The sequence below is a fragment of the Anolis carolinensis genome, chromosome 5, assembly GCF_035594765.1.
Source record: "Anolis carolinensis isolate JA03-04 chromosome 5, rAnoCar3.1.pri, whole genome shotgun sequence".
Classification (NCBI taxonomy): domain Eukaryota; kingdom Metazoa; phylum Chordata; class Lepidosauria; order Squamata; family Dactyloidae; genus Anolis; species Anolis carolinensis.
The window spans coordinates 124,992,090-125,014,445 of NC_085845.1; the positions used below are offsets into that span (position 1 = coordinate 124,992,090).

Below are 22,356 nucleotides of genomic sequence, written 5' to 3' on the forward strand. Positions count from 1 at the left end.
TAAATTAATTTTGATTACACTAATTCTGTTACTTGTAGACTTTACTGTTTGTGGCCTTTCAGATGCATCAATCTTCTGTGTTAATAATGTAAAACATTTATAACTTCTGTGTTATTGTCTGATGCTAACAAGGCTGCTGTCAAATACACAATATATTACTGTTGCCTTGGAGTATTCATGTGCCAGAACTGCGACTGTTAGAAATTAACGTATAGAAATCCCTTTCTAAGACACTATGCAGTCTTATTCATTCATTCAGCTGAATGCTGCAGTACACTGTGTCTATATTAAATAGTGGAAAATCAATAGTGTCCTCAGCATACTATACATGTGTAATTTAAAGGAATCAATTGTTCCCTGAATCCTTAAGAGATATCTGTTACACATCCTACAGCAGTAATTTCCAAATTCCATGTTGGAATACTATAGACCATCGTAGTGTGTCATGAATGCCAAAAATAAGTAATCAAGACGCCTCCACCCAAAGGTACTATTGGTTGAGAACATCTTCCTTGGCACTGGTCAACCCATCCACCCCTCTTGATTTTCAAAATAATTATTATGTGAAGCATTTCAGCCTGAAACACTTCATTCTGCAGTGCAAATTCCTATCCTCCAGCACCATCTTTGTTCCCCAGAATGGTTATGGCCTGTATATGGCAATCTTAGAAAATAAAATTGGCAGGGAGTGGGAAATAAATATTTGTGTTTTCTGATATTGGATTGACTGTGTGAGAAAACAGTAGTGTATGATTCTAAGAAGTTCAAGTCACATGATGACTTATGACAACCTCGTGATTTCATAGTGTTTTCATAGGCAAGGAATACTCAGAGCTGACTTTTTCAGTTCTTCATCTAAAATATAGATTGCAGCACCTGACATTTATTGGTTGCCTCTCATCCAAGTACGAACCAAGGCTGATTGCTTAGCATCCAAGATCAGACAGGATCTGATGCCTTTTGGGTATGTGAAGCCACATACATACTGTGTGAACCATAGATCAGCAATAGAATGTTTGTGTAGAAGAGAGATTTATAGGGATATAGCATTCTAGAAATATTGAAATCTTAGGGAAGGAAAAGATTATCTGAGGGCCAGAAATATAACAAAGCTAGGAATGTCATCAGTACTTTCTTATCCAACCTAAACTTGCTTAAGCAACATAAAATGATTTATTCATAACTCATATTTGGCATATTTATGGAACTGTAAAATGAATGGCTTTTGTTTGGTACACAGAAATTGTGAATTCACCCTATGTGTTGTTTATGTATAGTGGATATCGGTCACTTCACTCAGCAAGTCTTGATTGGAGTTCAATTCTTAATCAGATTTTCAGATTGTTTCTCTGCATAATTTTTGTAGTTTCCACAAGGACTATCCAGTCTAACTCCCTGCAATGCATCTTTCAGTAAGACAGCATGGTGTACTAATTTGGGCAGTGCATTACAACTCTGGAGATTGGGGATTGATCCCCAGCTCTGCCATGGTGACCTTAGACAAATCACTCTCTCTCAGAGGGAGGCAGTGGCAAACCCCTCTGAACAAATATTCCAAAAAACACCATTCATTACAAAGGAAAACATTTCATTGTTTTCCCCCCTTACATTCATCAAAGTTTCCATATTTTTGACCTATTGGAAAATCTGAAAAATTGTTAAGGGCATAGTAAAGGATCATGTTTTATTTAATTTTCCCTCCTAATTTTTCATAACTCTTCTGAGCACTATGTGTGTATTAACTATTTTTTGTTTTACTGTGATATAATACATATTTTGGTTACAAGTGTATTTTGGGGATATGAGATTGGTGGGTGTCTGTATGTTTTCTATCAGCATCACCACTTTGTCTCCTTTAAAATGGATGTTTTGCTGTGCTTTTAGAGAACAAATGTGTGATTTGACATTGTGAGGTTAGATTTTACATCTGACTTGTAATCAGTTTTTGGACAACTTACTTGTCCCTGGATCTTATCAATTTGCTATCTGTGAACTATGTGCTGACATGATAAACTCTGAAAGATAAAGAAAAGTTTTACCTTTCAGAGATCCGCTCTGTCTCAATTTAAATTATTGGTCAGGTTACTTTTTTCTCATTTCTTTTACTTCTATGACCTCGATATTCTGTTGTTAGTATTTCACTTTACCTAGTAGTAGAGACAGGTCTTAACCACATCCCAAATGGCCCTTTTTATGAGAGTCTCAATAAAATTTCTTTAAGTACAAAACAACCTGGAACAGCCCTAGCTTGCAGATCAGCTAAAAGGTGTCTCAGATGTTCACAGCCACCAGTCTCACTTTGCCTCCAGTGGCAGAACTAACTGTGGAATGGAACCCTGTGTTCAAACAAGTTTCAAAAATGGGAACCATCAACCACATACTCCATTTTGTCAGAATTCTGCTTCTGTTTATGCCCTTTACCAAGCCCATTAAGTATCTAGGTAGCAGTCGTGCAGCATTAGGGCCTTGCCTCATCCTATTGGCAGGGATGATACCCAGTTCCAAAAACCGCAATGATGTCACTCAGTAACATCATGCAGATATTGTGAAAGAATGAGAATACTCCATGGTGCTCAGTGGTCTAATAGCCATGAGACTGAACAGAAATCTTTGAAATGCCACACTTTAAAGCTGGCTTAAAACAAAATTACTGGGCATCTTACTCCTACCACAAACAACTAGATGGGAATAGGGATATCTGCATGATCATTTCTGGTTGCTAGGTGGTATGAACACTCTGGAATGGTTAGGTTCAATGGGAGTTCAAATTTACCTTTTGGCAAACTAAGAGAGAACTCGCTTCTGTATGGTGAATTTTAGGGTCATCTTTATGATAGTTACACAAACTTTCCCCTCCTATTTCATGACCGCACAAATCTGGAGATATTTGGAAAAAGTAACACAAGAAAGAGCCCAAAACGTGCTGGCAGTAAACATTTCTTCAAGAGCCTCTCTTCCAGAAGAGGTACTTGATAACTGTGGCTTCCAGGTAGAAATGTTCTACATTTGAAGATCAATTCAAAGAGCAAAAGAAAAAAAATCTTCAAACCTGAGATTGGATTTGGGTTTGATACTCAAGAGTTCACATATGGAAGGAAGCTGTACTCATGGCAGCACTTTTCAGTGTCTGACAGTAGCTCTGATGAGTAAAACCTTCTCTAAGGCTGGGAAGGTAGTGTGAGACAGATGAAAGGCTTTGTAGAAATGTAAATGACTGTTATTATTGCTGTATTATATGCAGAGACAACATTGCCATAACATTGGAAGATTGACAGCTTTATTTTCCTTGGTAATACTCAAAAGGTTTTTGTAACATGAGCAGTACACACAGTGATTCAGAGTAATGTACCTGAAAAAAATGCTGCTCAGGGGAATTTGTTGCTGGAAATTGTTGAGTGTCATTGAAACTGAAGTCATCCATTTTTACCAATATAACTTTTACCAATGGTCCCATGCAATAATGCATAGTATACTAAGAACTGTATTCAACCAGTTTACTTTCCCCCTTAACCAATGGGTGTGTTGTATTTTAACGTGTTTTCTTGATGTTTATAGTGAAAAATGTTTCTTAATATGTTACTGCAAACCAAAACAGCACATTTGTTGCTTTTTTAATAGCATAGTCATCTGCATGTTTACACAGATGTACTCTTGGCATTTCTTTATAACTTTGTTTAGGATTGCAGCCTTAATATAAAGATATATCTATTTTAGGTTCACAAGGCTGATTTAAAATAACTCTTTGTATCTAGTTCTGATTTATCTTTTGTCAGAAGTAGCAAGTTCTGAAACTATCAGATCAACACGTGTTCAGATATTAAAGGCAATGATTAGCTGTTGTTTATGATCTAGCTAAGAATTTAAATTCCCAAAGTGATGTTACAATTAAAAACAGTTGTCTATCAATAAATAGATAAAAGCACATGTGGCGCTTTCTAAAAGTCAAAGGAAAAAGAGGTGAGCTATCTGCCTGAGTAGTGGTAAGCAGGATCAATGTTTAAAGTTGACATATTGCTGTTATTCAGACAGTGGAGTCAGGAGTAAGTTGAAATGAACTACACATTGTGTTTGAATGTCACATAAATCAGAATTCTGGCTTCTTGTAACTGAAGCAGCATGCAGTTGTGAGTGGGATAAATGTCCCTTGCAAAGACCTAACTTGGCAATACGCATGTCTCTTCTCTGACAAGCCAGTGAAATCCACATTCATTTTTGTGTCTCTAACATGATGAGGGGAAAACAAGCCAGCTTGCCAAGTTAGGACTCATGACTCATGCAAAAGGTGGCTTGTTTAGCTGCTCCTGATGACAGAAGAAAGAATCAGGTGACATATTTCAGCAAATTCTGCCTGAGATTAGCCAGAGTTTTAGTTTATCAGACACTGTAGTCACATCATTCATGAATTATTTTTTTTATAATTGATCTTTCTTTGGTCTCCAATGTCAGCAATGCTCAAAGAATCAATAACTGTACCTAGTCCTTGTTACATACAATAAATATTCATGGCTTAAGCACAAATGGTATGGCTTGCAGTTTAGTCTTGTACATGCATTCTCAGAATGATCTCCACTGAATTCACTTCATAGGTAAATGTAACACCCTAAGCACCCATTGTTGCTTACCAGGCTGTTGTTAAAACCAAAGCACCAGATGTTGGCAAAGCTAATAATAGTGAATGAGATCAATTATTTCCTTGAATGAAGTTCCACCAATGGGATGCTCCTCTGGTAGGAAGAGCAAGGTCATTTTTAATCTGCTCCTTCTCCACCCCAGCTGTCAGCATGCTGTTCCAGGAAAGGGAACCCAATGTATGCCAGAACAGCTCCTTATGAGCAGAACAGCTTTTTGGAGGCTAATGAGCAAAAACTTCCCTTCTTCCTAGGGGAAGACCCCACCCCAGACTTCATTCCTAAACAATCTTGAGCAAACCCCACGGGGCTATCCTCTGGAAAAAGACATATTAAGGATTGTCCTGCTGGAAAACCTGTTTCATCTGTCACTGTCTCGTAGCAAATTTTGTAGTTTTATTGACTTTCTATAGTTTTATGGAGCAACAGATTTTAGAATACCTAATTAACATGCTACTGGTATGAAATAACTTCTGGGCCATTTCTATTTTGGCAATAAGAAAATTGTATTTAAATATCTCTTTCCCTTTGCAGAAGGTTGTTACTTAAAAAAGCAAACCTTCTGTCTGAGCTTTCTCATCCCTTACAGCAGTAGATCTCAACCTGTGGGTCCCCAGATGTTTTGACCTTCAATTCCCCAAAAGCCTAATAGCTGGTAAACTGGCTGGGATTTCTGGGAGTTGTAGGTGAAAACATCTGGGACCCAAAGATAATATACGTTTATTTCTGTTTAAAATCATATTCTTAATTATTGAACTCCTATTCAACATTATTTGTGTGTATCAGGATGGAGTTCATAATAGGATTTCTTTACATCCTTAGGGAGTTCTAATGTCAAATAAAGAGCTTTTGCTGTTATGGTAGATGACTTGACTTTGCCAAGTTTTGTTTTTCTTTAGAGCTCAGATAAATGTAAAAAAAAATTCTTACAAAATTTTAAAACATTTGCCAAGGAAGAAAGAGTCTTTCATGTTTCCCTGAATCGTGAGTTCACGTACCAGGATGAAGAGCTTGTTTACAGAGCACTCATGGCACATGCAAGTTAAATATTAATGTGTATGATAAGGTGTGTGTGTAAGATAAATGAGAGCCAATGTGGACTAAATGAATGTTGGACTAGGTGACTAGAGTCTGAGTCTTGTCAGCTGTTGAAATCCATTAAGTAGTTTTGAGCAAGTCACACTCTCTTAGCCTTATAAATTTATCCAAATAAATATTACCAGGAAAACCCTGTGATGGAGTCACCATAGCTTATAATTGACTTGAAGGAACATAAAGAGAAAATGGGTTTTGAAACACACCTCAGGATTTAGTCATAGATTTCCTGTAGTAAAGCAACATAATCCCATGGAATTGAGGGGTGATTTTCCTTCTCACCTGCAGCTTTCCCTGTGCACCTTCAAGATTTGTTATAGAGGGTCGGAAAAACCTGTGTTTCAAGGGAGTGAAGGAAGAAAAAGTATCATTGTGATTACCAGTACACTTTAAATTTTAAAACGTGATGTTGAATTATCATAAGGTTATAGCATGATAGACGGCATTAACAGTTAGACTTCTGCTAGCTTTTGGAGTGACCTTTGTTTTTGAGTAATGCATCTATTTAATGTGGACAAGTAGATTTTTCCCCCCAAAATGACAGACCAGAAGCATATTTGTGTCTATCAGCTGCAATTGTTTCTTTCGTTCCTGGAAACTAACTGGAGCCCAGCAGCTAATAGTTCAAGGACCAGGAATAGTCCTTTGATCACCACTTTGTACTCAGAAATATTATACAAAATAGATTAAATGGCTGGAATATTAAAAATAATATTGGCAAATGTCACAATAAGCCTTTCAGCAGATACTCCCTAGAGCATAGAATTCAGATTGCTGCATTAGATTTGTGCTCACAACTTCTATTAGGTTTCTCTCTACATAAACTATATTGCTATAAATACAAAATTGTCATAAGCATTGTTAACAAGCTTTTTTCTTCTCTTATTTACAGATACAGTAGCAGAAAGAAGTGCATTACGAGAACATATATATCCTAAACTGCGGGAATTCTGCAGGGAAAACTATGGGCTAGAATTTCAGGTAAAACTATCTTCCTTAAATATTTAAATATTTATGCTCAGGCATTCCCTTCAACACCCTATATTCAACAGTGTTATAATACTGAGTGCAAAATAAAGGCATTTTCAAGTCCCATGCAGGAACAGCTGCTCATGTGGGAAGAATTGACATGGGCTTCCTTCTCCTTTCATTATTCCCTTTTGTTGACTGATTCTCAACTACAAACGTAGCACTGTGCAATGACCATTACTTGCAACTGGAGAAAATCCCATGCCTGTCTATACAAAGACATTTTCCTATGAGGACCGTACTTGTCTATATAATTGAAACTGTGATTGTATGTGGATGGATCCTATGTCACAAGATTTCATCTGGATGTTTCATTCAACCAAATTTATATTAACTATTATCTTTTCATGAGACTTGTGTCTCAGTAAATCTGTTATTAATATACTTACAAATGGGTGTTGTCACAGTGTAATACTACCAGTTTTTAATAGTATGGCTTCAGTAGGGAAAGGGAATGTGCTTTCTTGTATGCATAAACCATATTCCACAAATTAGTGTTTGTTTAAAATCTTTGTGGCCATCAAAGCTGTTGTGTTAGTTTAGTATCGTCAACTTGAAGTTAGGGTGATCCTATGAAGGATTGACTTCCAATACTACCCTGCCATACTCAGTGCACCTTGAAAACAACTAATTTCAGAAGCTAAACATGATCAGGATGGATAATACTTATATAAAAGACTACCAGATGACAGCAATAATTCACGGCTGAGGCTGTGAATTCCTGGAGATTTGCTGCCAGTCGGAATGGATAATACTTGCCTAGAAGGAGTCAGGATAATTTTAGCAATCCTGAGTTTAAAAATGGAGTCAATTGCTAGCACAAGGTTCAAAATTCTGGTGTGTGCATAATATCACTTCCATTCACACATGTTGTTTGCATCCAAAGTGTTTGCACACAGGACTAATGGCTTTTACTTTGGAATAAGTACCATATGTTCTCATTTCAGACTAGAGCTACTTACTAAAGGAAATATTCCTATTATATGTGATGAGATGTTTTACCTTCTAGATAATTCTGTACCACAACTCCTAGCATTCCCAACCACTTGTCTTGTTGATTGTTAGTGAGGAATGCTATGGCCTAACAACATCTTGAAGGTCACCTACTAGTCTTGTGCTAGTAAATTAGCAAAGAAAATAAGAGCCTACCTGAATCCACCAAAGGCCTATTTAGTGGCCAATCCAGATGAGTTTGAGAGGCTTGCAAATAGAATAAAAGAATAACTTACTCTCACCATTATGCCCTTATGAGTGGTATCAGATGTGTACAAACTCTAATCCTGTATATAACCTGGACCCAAATCATATAGAGCTTTAAGGATCATAACCAATAATTTATACTTTGCCAAAAAATTGGCAACCAGTGGAGTGATTTTAGTGTAGGTATAATATGCTCACCCCTAGATACCTCCATAACCAATCTGTCATATTTTGAACTGGAGTTACCAAACTTGGTAGAGAGGTAGCCCAATGTACAGCGCATTGCAGAAGTCCAACCAGCACATGCACTACCATCTTTATGTCTTCCATTTCTCAAAAGGGGTGCAGCTGCTGCATCAGCCTGTTTTGTATTCCAGTCTGTTGCTGTTGATACTGGACATCAGAGTTTGAATCTAACATTTAGCCATTGTAATCTACTGAGTGATCTGACACAAGTCACACACAGTGCCAAACTCTCTAAATAAATCTTGCCAGGAAAATCTTTGGAGATGGTTTCCATAAGTCAGAGTTGATGGCACATGAGCTCACAAAAAAGTGGGCTTTCCTATAGCTTGTCCCCATTACAGCATGGTAACTGGCATGGGGACAACTCAAATCCCCCCTAAAAGCTTTAAAATAAAATAAAAACTTAGTGGGCCACTGTTATGCATCTCTGGAGACTTCCTGGCACATGCCAATATTATGCCAGGAAGTGTGTGTGTGTGGGGGGGGAGTGATCCCCTAACCTCCTAGTGCAACATTGATATGCACCAGGAAGCCTCCAAAGAGACATAATGGCAGTCCTGTAGGTTTTTCTTTTATTTTAAAGCTTTGGGGGGGGGGGGGTTGGGGTTGGGGAGGGGGGTTTCCCTCCCCAACCCGAAGAGGGCCCGAAGAAGCAAGTTGGGCTGTGCAAACTGACCCCTCAGTAATCCCAGGACTACCCAGGGGTCAGTCCACACAGGGCCTATACTCGATTAGACCCAGGCTCTTCAGGAAGCCCTAGGTCTAATGGAGCATCTAAATAATTCATGACAATGCAGAGTCTTCCTGCTTTGTTACAAATTATTCCTCTTTTACTGGATGCTTTGGATGCCTCCGGTAAAAGTGCAAGAGCTCACACATTTTGGGCCCTGTCTGGATGAGCTCTGAGATTTGCTGTGAGAAAGAATGTCAGAATTTTATTTCATCTCCCTACAAGTAAATATTTGTTTGTCCAATATGATAAGCATTGAACTCAGCCCATAGCCCATTTTAAACTACATGGAAAATGATTGCCTGGATGCAATCTTAGACTATTTCCCTAGATTCCCAAACAAAAAGTAGAGCCTTCATTGTGGTTTTGACAAAGGCTTAGCCAATGCATAATCCTGAATATTCAGGAAAGCCTCCTCAGGGCAGCTGACAATGCACATGCAACTACTAGCCATTTTGTTTACATTTTCTGAAATTAGGTCATGAATGTGACCAGTCAGATATTTCTTTTCCCTTGAATAGTTTCAAGCTTCTCAGAACATGAGATGTAAAATTATACAAAAAGTGTAAGAGTATGTTGCATCCATGAACTGCCTCTGTGTTTTGTATGCCAGTCTGCTGCTGTTGGTAGAATTTCAACAGTACATAAGACATTGTACATGAAACAAAATGCAGGGCTTGCCCTCAGGCATCCTGTCTAAAGTAAGCGACTCGACACACAAGGAAGGTGAAAGAAAATGGTAGAGGAGGAATCTTGGTTTGAGAATACCAGAACAAAGAGGTGACTTATTAACAGGCATTTAAACACAGAGCACAGCTTACACTGGTGATGCAAGGTGAAGCAAGCTGTTTGGTGTTCTAGTCTCTGGCTTGAATGCAGTTTCTCCAAGGAGCCCTCCTCGCGAGGGTTTTTCCTTCCTCTCCTGATCCCACCACCATCATCCACAGTCCCCGAAGGCGCAGTCACAACACTAATATTTGGGCTTGTTTTATGCTACCACTGGCATTATTTTAAATGCTTTTAGGAGAGTGATAAAATTCCCTGTTTTGGAGATTTGTAAACAGAGGCTGAATAGCCATCTGTTTGGAGTGCTTTGATTGATGTATTCCTGAATGGCAGAATGGGGTCAGTCAAGATGGCCCTGTGGTCCCTTTAACTCTGGTTCTAACTGGTTTTAGAAATTTTGCTGTTAATTGCTATCAAATCAGCTTCAGCTTCGGGTGACGCTATGAACAAGAGACCTCCATCACTACCCTACCATACTCAGTGTGCCTGAACTCTTTTAATTTCAGAAGCTAAATAGGATGAAGCCTAACTAATACTTCTATGAAATACTACCAGATAATGGTTGGGCTGAGGAAATAATCCTGAGTGAATTCCTAGAGACCCGCTGTCAGTTACAATTGACAGTTCTAATCTAGAGAGAGGAATGTTCTTAGTCAGGATAATTCCCTCAACTGGTTTCCCCAGCTAATCTTTAGCCCTCCTAAATTTTAAAATGGATTCAACTGAAAGTAAAAGGCTGGTATATGCATGATATCACTCGCATTTGTGCATGTTTTCTGCAGCCAGAGTGTTTATGAACAGGACAAATGACTTTCACTTTGAAACAGGTGCCATCTGTTCTCATTTTAGGCTAGAGCAACTTACCAAAGCAAATGGGACATTTGCTCCCAGATGGGCACATATAGATATACCTTCAGTTGGTTTTTCAAGTAGAAAAGAAGAAAGAACCCACTTCTCTCTTCATCCACTTCTGGTGGAAAAGCAAAATCTTTCTCCCCTCAGAAAAATCCAGTCTCCACAAACACTTTGCTTGCTATCCTATAGCACAGATAGTACCAGGAAGGGCTTGCTTTATACTACAGTGGGAAGTATTTTAAATACTTTTAAATTACCGTATGTAGGTTAAAGTGATAAACTTCAGTTTAAAGTACCTGTGTGGTAAAAGTCATGAGTTTTTTCCCTATCTTGCTTTAGTGCTCTTTTCACACTTCCGCCATCTAGAGGTCCTTAAAGTTAATATATATTTTTAAATATTGTATGGAAGCACCTTTGGCTTTTTAAATTCTGATGTTTAACCATGCTGTCATCTTTTCCATTTTGTAAGCTATAATCTATACTGTCTGTGAACCTGACTGTTCCTTTCATTTTTCTTTTTTAAATGCTGTGCTCATTCTCAACAAGCCACATATTTTATATTAAATGTGTCCATATACTATTTCCTAGTACAGTTTTGTACTCACATATTTCTTGAATATAAAAGGTCTATGGCATGACTGTCCTTGAAATATTAACCAAATGCTGGTCAATATACTTCAAAGGGAATGATGTGAAGATGCAGAAAAGGGTGATTTAAGTAATGAAGGGGTCGAAGAAACTTCCCAACACTCTTCAGCATTCAGCACTTTTGTACTTAAAATCTACAAAGATTTCTTAGTTTAGAACAAAGTAAGGAGAAATGTAGTAGAAATACATAAAACTATGCATGCCATGGAGACAATGAATGGAGAGTATTCTCTTGAACCTTATCTCCAAATGCAGCATGTGTTGCAATACCAATTCTTGAGAAACAGGACCAAAAGAGTGCTATAGCTTCATATCCTATGGCCATTCACACTGTGTTATTATAGTACTGTTATTCAACTTTAGTTGCCATGGAGCACTGTGATTGCAGTTTAGAGAAGGGCATTTTGAATGCTCAAGCTGAGCTCTGTAGTGCCTCACCAGACTACAAGTCCCAGAATTCCGTAGGATGGAACCATAGCAGTTAAAGTGGAATAATGGCTCTGTTCTGTCCCCATGCTATCTTAACTACTTGGAAGGTGAACTGACTGGAACAGATCAGAGACTATAGTTGAATCAAACAAGAATTTATTAACTGACAAGAATTTTAGTCTTTCTCTCCTCCTGAGTCTCAATACAAAGTCTTTATGAGGAGAGGTAAAGTCTTTGAAAGATAGACACAGTTCTGGCTGACATGAGGCTCTTGAATCTTTATCTCTCCTTATTGTCTCTTTCTTGTATGCTGTTCAACTGTCTTTAAGATCATCTCAATATTTAACTCTGACTGGACTTGAATATAGATCTGACTGAACTTGAATACAACTCTGACTTGATATCCTATTTTGTAGATCTTCCGGCCTTCCTCTCTCTTCACCTTCCAGTCACGAAAAAGGCTGACTCTTCCAAGAACCAGAAGTGTCTTGCCTAAGGCTCTGCCCCTGAGAGGATTCTTAAAGGGGCAGGGTGATGGAGGCTTCAAATGCAAAGAGGCTGTCTAAAAACTGTACATAAAATATTAATCCCTCTAACCAAAAAGGACTTAACTAGGGATAAATATTGAGGGTCTTCTTGGGGCACAACAGGCAGTATAATTGGGTCGCTTGAATTGACCCCTGCTTAAGAGACTCTTTAGCAGTTGGAAATGCTGGGCTATGTAGGCTTTTTCTCAGACCCAGCGTATCTGTCTCATGTTCTTAATTTGATTTGCATCCGAAGTTTGACCACAATTATACCTACAACCATATCCTAGACATCACAAGTTTTGATTGGCTATTGGCTAGCCTAGAGGACCAGATCAATTCTTGCCTTTCACATCAGGTTCAGTTCCCAAAGTTGCCCAGGGACTGAAGCATACCACAGTAATAAAGCTGTCCTTCATCTCATCTTTCCACCAGCTCTAAGCAAAGAAATGCAAGAGAAGATCTTTGTACTGTCAGTGTTCTTCAGAGGCAATCAGCCAAAGTGCAGCATGAGGTCAGGGACATTCCCAGCTCAATAGCTGGGGGAAAAGTTGGCTCCTCGGGATAGCCATGAGCAGGACAGATGATTGATGTAGCAATAATGTCAATTAAATTAGTGAATTGCCTAGAGAGTTGCCTCCCCCCCCTCCAAGCACAGCTATTATATGCAAAAAAAATGCTTTCCTTTCGTAATATGAACATTCATTTACCTAGCTTTCTTAGTATTTGGAGCCATTCATTAGCACTTCATTTTCTCTTCTGCTTTCTTTCCTGACTTCTTTCTCATCCTTAAGATATTTCGTCTCCAATATTATATTACTTCCCCCCCCCCCAGTCTTCCTAATCACAGTAATTAAGGAATGAATGTGTTCTTTATAAGTCTTCTCATTTATTACAATCAGTGCCTTCTTCAATTTGCAAGGTCATAGGAGTTCCACTAATTATCACCATTCTACCAGTTTCATGATATTCCCACATCATCTATGCTATAATCTTACTTTGAACTCTTTAAATTACACAAATTAGCTTCAATACTTCCAGCACTGGCATAAAGTATGTACAGTAGAGTCTCACTTATCCAATATAAACGGGCCAGCAGAATGTTGGATAAGCAAATACGTTGGATAACAAGGAGAGATTAAGGAGAAGCCTATTAAACATCAAATTAGGTTATGATTTTACAAATTAAGCACCAAAACATCATGTTATACAACAAATTTGACAGAAAAAGTAGTTCAGTACGCAGTAATGCTACGTAGTAATTACTGTATTTATGAATTTAGCAGCAAAATATCATGATGTATTGAAAACATTGACTACAAAAATGCGTTGGATAATCCATAATGTTGGATAAGCGAATGTTGGGTAAGTGAGACTCTACTGTAGTTTATCACTCTTTACCATCATTTTTCTTGGAATTTGTGTTATGACATCTTTGAATTGTCTGCTTGTCATCAGCTTCTATCCTGTTATCACTTTGAAGACACAAACAATCTTGCAATCATTCCTAAAGGATGGATTATCTTAAACCAAATGTTTACCTGCCCCTGTTGGCTTTGACATTGTAGAGCTATGACACAAAATCATCAACTTTGTATGCATTTTAACAAATAACAGTAAAAAAAATCAAGTGAGACTATTTTATTCAAGAGTATGTGTGCATAACAAATCAAGCATCAAATTATTTCAGTCCAGTGTCCAAAAAAATTGAATTGTAATGATGTGATTATACTTGGCACATGGAAGCCAGAACTGGGACAGCAGTATGCCAACTTGTGCTGAAGGCCAAGCTTTGCTTTTGCAAATTTCTTTTTAAAGGTCATTGAGTGGCTGATGTTAAATAAATGTCCAGAGAGTTGTTGTTCATTTTTTAAATTTAATTTTAAGATTAGGGTTTCCCCCTGTAAATGAAAATGTATAAAACAAACAAGATAGCTTCATGTGTTATATGCTTTACTGCTATGGCAATCTTATGAGAAAGCCTGCACCATCTCTGCAGGCTTTCAGACATTCTTGCATTTCTGACCTCAGCAACCATAGCAGTGCTTAATACCGTTTCCTTGAAAATAAGACACACCCATAAAATAAGCCATAGCAGGATTTATAAGTATTTGCTCAATATAAGCCATAGCCCAAAAATAAGACATAGTGATAGGTGTGACTATGCAGCAACCCTTCTCATCTGTCCCATCATGACAGCTGCTGTCTTGGAGGTGACCAAAGAGGTGCGAGCAGCTCCATCAGTAAGGGATAAAATCACTGACAATATTGTTTCCCCATGCATTCCAAGCAAGTTTCATGGATAGATTGGGGCCAATGGTTCTAAAGGAAATGGATTCGAAAGAAATTTAGGATGGAATTCCAGGTGTGGAGAGTTATGACGATGTTCCAGAAGAAGACGACGTAACTATAGTTGAATAAATGTAGATAGTTGTACCATGCTTAAAGACACTCCCTGAAAATAAGCCATAGTGTGCTTTTTTGAGGAAAAATCGATAAAACAGTGTCTTATTTTTGGAGAAACATGATACTAGAGTGAAATAAAATCATGCTTTCCAAACAGAAGAAACATTCCCATAACTAGGTGGCATATCTGTACTACTGACAAATTGATCATTCCCCTATTGTCAAGGAGAAATTAAATAATTTTAACCACTGCCACCAGCACAGCACTGGGTTTATTTGAAAAAAGCTATAAAATTGATGAGTTAGTAGGGTAAATATGTGCATATGCACCATAGAAAGTTTGAAAATATTCCATCTAGCGTCTATACATGGGTATAATCTTTTATTTTCCAACATAGTGAAGTTAAAATGGCAACATTTATCTCTTAACACATAACCATAGTGAAATGTGATATGCAAAATCAAGGATGTGTGACAGGAGTCTTTTCCTTTTACATTTCCCAAAATGTGACCCAAACAATCATTATGCAGTTGAAATTATGGTTAGTTTAAACAAGCCAACATCAAAACCATGGTTTGACAAATAAATTCTGAACATAAGAAATGATAGTGAATTAACAGCTCCTGAGCTCTTCCTTCCAACTGTGTGGACAGATAAAAAGAAAAGGAGAGGATGTGGACATAGCTTTTCTGTTTGTTTACATCACACAGAAATAGTGTTAGTGTGACACGCAAACAGAAGGGAAAAGAGTTTTATTTTCTAAAGATCCTTCCAATACAAGCAAAAAGCTTCACAATAAGTATTAGGGTTTCTCTGAGAATTAGTCCTTCAGTTGTTATCAGCCACAGTATTTGACTTGAAGCTGCATTTCCTGAAAATGGGGTGTCTGGTGCTGAGAAGAAGCAAAACCATACTCTGCTTGGGATAGAGTATAGTTTTGTCACCATACTCTGCTTGGGATATCCCATGGGTATCTTTTTGGCTGTGCTTAGATTGCCACACTAAATTGATCTTCCACCTGATCCATCAAGGCAATTATTGCATATTTAGCTTTATTATGTCTGGAATTCACTAAGATGCGTGAATTAGAGCTATGGATCTGTAACTGGTTCACATTCACAGTTTCTACACATTCACAGTCATGGCATTATTGCTTTGATTGGAAAAGTACCCCAATGATGAAGAAGAATTGTAACAGGGATTATGCTTCCAATTGCTGTGCCACGGATTACTGGAAGAAACAGTGAACATCACCAGTATGCCTCCACCCTCAGGAGATAGGGCAACATAGAGGTCTGAGATGTGAGCTATTTTTATTGGTTAAAATTCCAAATAAGATACTTAATTAACTATATGTAGCTAAGTAACCTGCCTTGGCTTTTTTTGTCTTTCCCCAAACCTGATGGACTTGCCATTCACTCATGTGTCAAACTCAAATCCCAAAGTCCAAATCTGGACCACCATGTCATTTTATGTGGGTCTCTAGATGCTGGACTACAACTTCTTTATTCCTCATAATTAAACATCATGATTAGAGCTGATGGGAGTTGTGATGTAGTAACATCTGGAAGGCTGCTGTTTGTTCTGTTTAGTCAAGAGAATGGGGTTCGAATTTAGGCTTGTGGATATGATGCCTAACACTAATATGTGCTTTAACCTTTCCCCAATCTTAGAAGCACAAGTGCTGTTGAGTTGCAATTCCCATTATCCCCAATCCACATGACAGATGAGAGTGATGGGAGCTATCATTCTAGGGATCCAAATTGGGTAAAAACTAAAGAGCATCGACCACGATGTAATATACGTATACATATATACAGTAGAGTCTCGCTTATCCGATTTAAACTTGCTGACAGAATATCAGATAAGTGAAATTGTCACATAATAGGGAGGGTGGCAGAAGAAGGAGCCTCTTCCCCTGTTGCTGGGGAAGAGGCTCCTCCTCATCCTCCCTGTCGTCGTCCTCTCCCTCAGCAGGCTGGCTATCGAGGGAGAAGGGGAGGAGGATCACAGGGAGAAGCGCCGGGGATAGCCTGGAAGCCATGCTTGGGGGCTGCACAGCCCCCATAGCTTCTCCTGATGATCCTCCTCCCCTTCTACCTTGATAGCCAGCCTACCAAGGGAGAAAGGGAGGAGGATCGCTGGGAGAAGTGCCGGGGGCAGTGTAGCTCCCACGGGAGGCATGCAGGCTGTCCCCGCCACTGCTCCCAGCAATCCTCCTTTTTCTGAGCAAGCCAGTGAGCTAGGGAGGGAAGGGTAAGTGAGGAAGGGAGAGAGGGTGGGCACCCAGGGCCTCAGATAATATGGACACTCGGATTAGCGGAGCTCTACTGTACATACATCACACCCCTAATTACAGACAGAATGAACCCCCTCCCTCTATTCAGCCAACGCATAATAAAGTAGATTTGGAAAGGAGTTTTGATCTTGGCAATCGTATCACAAGAGTTAAAACATAGTCGAAAATTACAGCCTTCAAAAGTTAAAAAGCAATTAAACCATAATAAAATTAAAACAATTTAAAACAAACTGAAACAACAACAAATAGAAGTTCTGCACATTATTCAACCATAATAGTGTGTTTCAAAATAATCGGGACAAAATCTGGAGAGAAATGTGAAAAGATTTGGAAAGATAGGGAGAATTGTAACAAAAGCAAAGATTTTTATTTTATTTTCAAATATCCCCATAAGAAATACAAAAGTTGTAATTTAGGATTTGGGGCATTTCTAACCTGACCAGTTACATCAGTGTGGAAATGGATCAGCCCCATCGTAGAGATATTCCATATGAGGCTGACCCAGAATAACCCAGGGAAGGCCACCTTAATGCAACTTTACCTGAGATTAATGAAAGTCAGGGAAAAGCCCAAATCCTGCCCCGTTATGTATATATGTAATGTTTTCCAACTCCACCCCTTTTTTCATATACAGTAGAGTCTCACTTATCCAACATAAACAGGCCGGCAGAACGTTGGATAAGCGAAAATGTTGGATAGTAAGGAGGGATTAAGAAAAAGCTTATTAAACATAAAATTAAATTATGATTTTACAAATTAAGCACCAAAACATCATGTTTCACAACAACTTGACAGAAAAAGCAGTTCAATATATGGCAATGTTATGTAGTAATTACTGTATTTCCGTATTTAGCACCAAAATATTGCAACATTGACTACAAAAACATTGACTACTAAAAGGCAGACTGCGTTGGATAATACAGAACATTGGATAAGCGAAGGTTGGATAAGCAAGATTCTACTGTATGTTGATTAATTGTTACCACTGGATGTAGTGAACATCTTTGTATGTTTTAAAACCTAATACAGTATTTGATTTGTGCTGCCCCACAGTACTAACACCTTCTGAAAAGACTCCACATATATCTTATTTCATGTTGGGAGGGCTTTTTAGCTCATTTCCACATTGAGGAACTAATATAGACTATCTCCACATATTTGCAGATGCAGGAGAAAATTTGTGATCTGGTACCATCCCAAATATAGTTACTTAAATTAATGTCTTGCAGTAATGTAACACCTATCCAACTGTGTTAAAATATGAAGTGAAACCACACTGCATCACTTAATCACTTTAAATAAATATAGCCGTTTTTCACAAACACACAACCTTGAGTCTTCCTAACATTATTCAGATTGGAACTGTAGGCACAAAACAAATGCTAAACAGCAAGCCATCTGTCATGTTAGCTTCATCAACATGGTTGCTTCCAAAAACACAATATATTAAAGAAAAAGAATACAAATGACATTTAATGCATGTTACCCTGCCAGAGAAGCTTGTCTTCTCTGAAAGACATAGTAACAATTTTCAGCCAGGCCTTTGATTTTCCACCACCAGCTCTTGCTTTGTGGCCAGCTGCTAGACAAGGTGGCATGGCCATTTCTGTGTTTTCCTAGCAATACCATTGGATTGTTATGTAAACTGCTATGATATCTGATACAGTCTGGGAGAAGAGTTGGATATAAATAGAGGAAGGGATGGTGAATCTGTCAGCTATGCCACCAGTTGTGGAACAGAGACCACGGTGTTCATTGCAAATGAGATCATTAATTTCTCACCCACCAAGAGAAAAGTGGGAAAAGGGCAGCATGAGATTCTGGCCTGACCTAGAGACCTCTGAGAAAGTGGAACTTCTTATGCTGCTATTTTTATGCTATTTTTATGCACTTCAATGGCATTTTGGCCAATATCTCCAAGCTGTTGTCTTCACTGTTGTTTATCAGAATGCAGTATTGTAAGACACATTAACAAAAGTGCTGTTGTATGGATTTTCCAGGTCATCGATTTGTATTGGGGAGTAGAACCAGAGGAATGGCATAGCCCGGAGCTCCAGAAAACCCGCATGAGGCTATTAGAAGATTGCCTGAAAACATCTGCAGGTCCATGTTTTGTTGTGGGTATAAAATAATGTTTTACTTAATTAACCTAGAATCTAATATGCAGTTAGGTTTTTCTTCAGGCATATTAACAAAATATCGTACTTCCTAAAAAGTCTCTTCTAATTCTGATTTTTCAGATGCTGGTTTAAGTTTTATATAGCATATTCTCACATATTATATATTGTTGTTATCACTGCCGTTATATTACTGTTACGGATCAGGGCAAACAGATAAGGAAAGTCATCTGTTGAAGTCATGGGATTTTAAAGCATAAATATGACAGGAAATTTTGATTTCTGTCTGTTGCATCTTTTTGATATGTGTTTTGGCCCTCTTTTTCCTGTATTAACATTATATCATATTCTTTTAGCCATTATTCCATGCTAGAGCAAAAGTACTCTTAGGGCCCTTTCACACAGCCCTATATCCCAGAATATCAAAGTAGAAAATCACACTATATCTGCTTTGAACTAGAATATATGGCAGTGTGGACTCAGATAACCCAGTTCAAAGCAGATACTGTGGGATTTTCTGCCTTGATATTCTGGGTTTTATGACTGTGTGGAAAGGCCCCTAGAATAAGTTAACCGAGGAGCAGCTCTTTGTTGAAGCCAGTAGTGAAACAGGTTTGTCGCAGGCTACCTGCTGTGTGCAAAGTCTGGAAACGAAGCCTTTTGAGGAATAACTTGGGCAGTTGAGTATCTTTCACTTGAAGAAGAGAATACTGATATAAAGCTATCTTTAAATATCTGGAGGGATGCCATTTAGAAGATGGAACCAGTTCATTTTCTGCTGCTTCAGATAATAGATTCCAAATCAATGTATTCAAATTGCAAGAAAGGACATTTCACCTAAATATTAGGAAAAAAATTATTGACAGTAACAGTTGCTCAACAGGGTAAAGAGCATCCACTGCCTCAGAACTCCTGCACAGTTCTTTCAACAGGGTTTGGATCTTCCAGGAGTACTGTACTTGTGTCCTTTTATCCACAGATTCATTATTCACAGTTTCGCTTACCCACACTGCAAAAAATATTCCTCCTGATGCATGCCTCACCAAAAGTATTTAACAGTCTTTCTAGATCTTCCAGGGCAATTCTGTTCTTGTTGTTTATTCGTTCAGTCACTTCCGACTGTTCATGACCTCATGGATCAGCCCATGCCAGAGCTCCCTTTCAGCCATTGCCACCCCCAGATCCTTCAAGGACAAGCCAGTCATTTCAAGGATACCATCCATACTTATTATTATTATTATTATTATTATTATTATTATTATTATTATTATTATTATTCTCTGGCAGAAACCAGTACAGGTGGTCCCGGTGGTGATCGGCACATTGGGTGCCGTGCCAGAAGATCTCAGCCGGCATTTGGAAACAACAGACATTGACAAAATTACAATCTGCCAACTGCAAAAGGCCACCTTACTGGGATCTGCGCACATCATCCGAAAATACATCACACAGTCCTAGACGCTTGGGACTTGTGATTTTGTGATACAAAATCCAGCATATCTATCTTGTTTGCTATGTCATACAATGTTGTTGTGTCAATAATAATAATAATAATAATAATAATAATAATAATAATAATAAACATTTATGTATATACCGCTCCATCTCCTCAAAAGGACTCAGGGCGGTTTCCAAGATGTATGCAAAAAACAGTCAATAGTCAAAAACACCATACAGCAGCATGAACATACTGATCATAATAATAACAATATCATAAGACAACAGTAAAAAACAGTTCAATTAAAATGGACCCAGCTACAGTTTCAATCGGTATATTCCATCAAGGAGTCAAATACCAGTAAGCAGGGCTGCGAGGTAGACATAGTCAGTTATAAGGGACAGATAAAGACTTGTACATCAGCATATCATAGTGCCGGGGGGTGAATCTTCCCCTTGATTGGCCCCTCTTCCTTTTTCCTTCCATTTTCCATCATTATTTTTTCCAAGCTTTCCTGTCTTCTCATTTTGCAGCCAAAGTACTTCATTTTTGCCTCTAATATCTTTCCCTCCAGTGAGGTGTTGGGAATTATTTCCTGGAGTATGGACTGGTTTGACCTTCTCACAGTCCAAAGCACTCTCAGAATTTTCTGCCAACCCCACAGTTAAAATGTTTCTATCTTTTTTCACTTAGCCTTCCTTATGGTCCAGCTCTCACATCCATAGGTTACTATGGGGAATACTATTGTTTTAACTAATGTCGACCTTTGTTGCCAATGTGATTCTAGGGCTATTGCCAGGGAAATTCTATTATATGATTTAACCCTGAATATAATCAAAATGTAAGGTTTGCAACTATTCAAAATTTCAGGTATCCACAGGATTATTGGAATATATCCCCCACAGATATGACAATTGTACTATATTCCTGCATGACAGAAGGGTGGACTAAGTGGCCCTTCCAGCCCCTTCCAACTCTAAGAAATCTATGAATTTCTGGCATCCTTCACGATGGCAGGATATTTGCTAATGAAATTGAAGAAGAGCCCCCTCCCTGTTACCCTGGAGCCAGTGAAAATAAAAATAAATAGCACTTATCCAGAGGGTTCTATTAGATTAATGTTCTTGGAGTCCTCATGGACAACTAGTTAAACATAACCCAACAATGTTATGTGGCAGCTAAAAAAGCCAATGGGATTTTGGCCTGTATAAATAAGAGTATAGTGTCTAGATCCAGGGAAATTTATGCTACCCCTCTATTCTACCTTGGTCAGACTACACCTGGAATATTGTGTCCAATTCTGGACACTACACCTGGAGATGTTGACAAGCTGGAAAGTGTCCAGGCGAGGGCAACTAAAATGATAAAGCCCTATGAGGGGCAGCTTCAAGAGCTGGGCATGTTTAGCCTGCAGAAGAGAAGGCTGAGAGGAGACATGATGGCCATGTATAAATATGTGAGGGGAAGTCATAGGAAGGAAGGAGCAAGCTTGTTTTTTGCTCCCCGGAGACTAGGCCACAGAACAATGGCTTCAAACTACAGGAAAGGAGATTGCACCTGAACATTAGGAAGAACTTCCTAACTGTGAGAGCTGTTCAGCAGTTGAACTCTCTGCCCCGAAGTGTAGTAGAGGCTCCTTCTTTGGAGGCTTTTAAACAGAAGCTGGATGGCCATCTATCAGGGGTGCTTTGAATGTGATTTTCCTGCTTTTTGGCAGGGAGTTGGACTGAATGTCTCTTCCAACTATATGATTCTATGAAAACCAGGTGTTTGTCCCAACTAAATTATGAAATTGTAAATCCCAATGCCATTATGTACAGAAATGGGAATGGATTAATATTTTATGTAACCTTACTAGGAATGATGAGCTTCAGCTATTGTAATTCAAGATGGAGTCTCATTTCAAAATAATAGGGGACAGT

At 38.5% G+C, this 22,356-nt stretch overlaps 1 protein-coding gene across 3 annotated transcripts in view; it reads left to right on the forward strand.

Moving 5' to 3' along the window:
* nwd2 (NACHT and WD repeat domain containing 2) overlaps nt 1-22,356 on the forward strand; it is an 86,583-nt gene that overhangs the window by 36,477 nt on the left and 27,750 nt on the right. For 2 of the 3 annotated variants that reach the window (XM_062982218.1, XM_003226253.4), the window contains exons 2-3: nt 6,616-6,704; nt 18,880-18,996. In XM_062982218.1, the coding sequence (XP_062838288.1) occupies nt 6,616-6,704; nt 18,880-18,996 (206 nt within the window). Of the gene's footprint in view, nt 1-6,615; nt 6,705-18,879; nt 18,997-22,356 lie in introns of those variants that run through there. The other variant, XM_008119012.3, reaches the window with a different exon arrangement.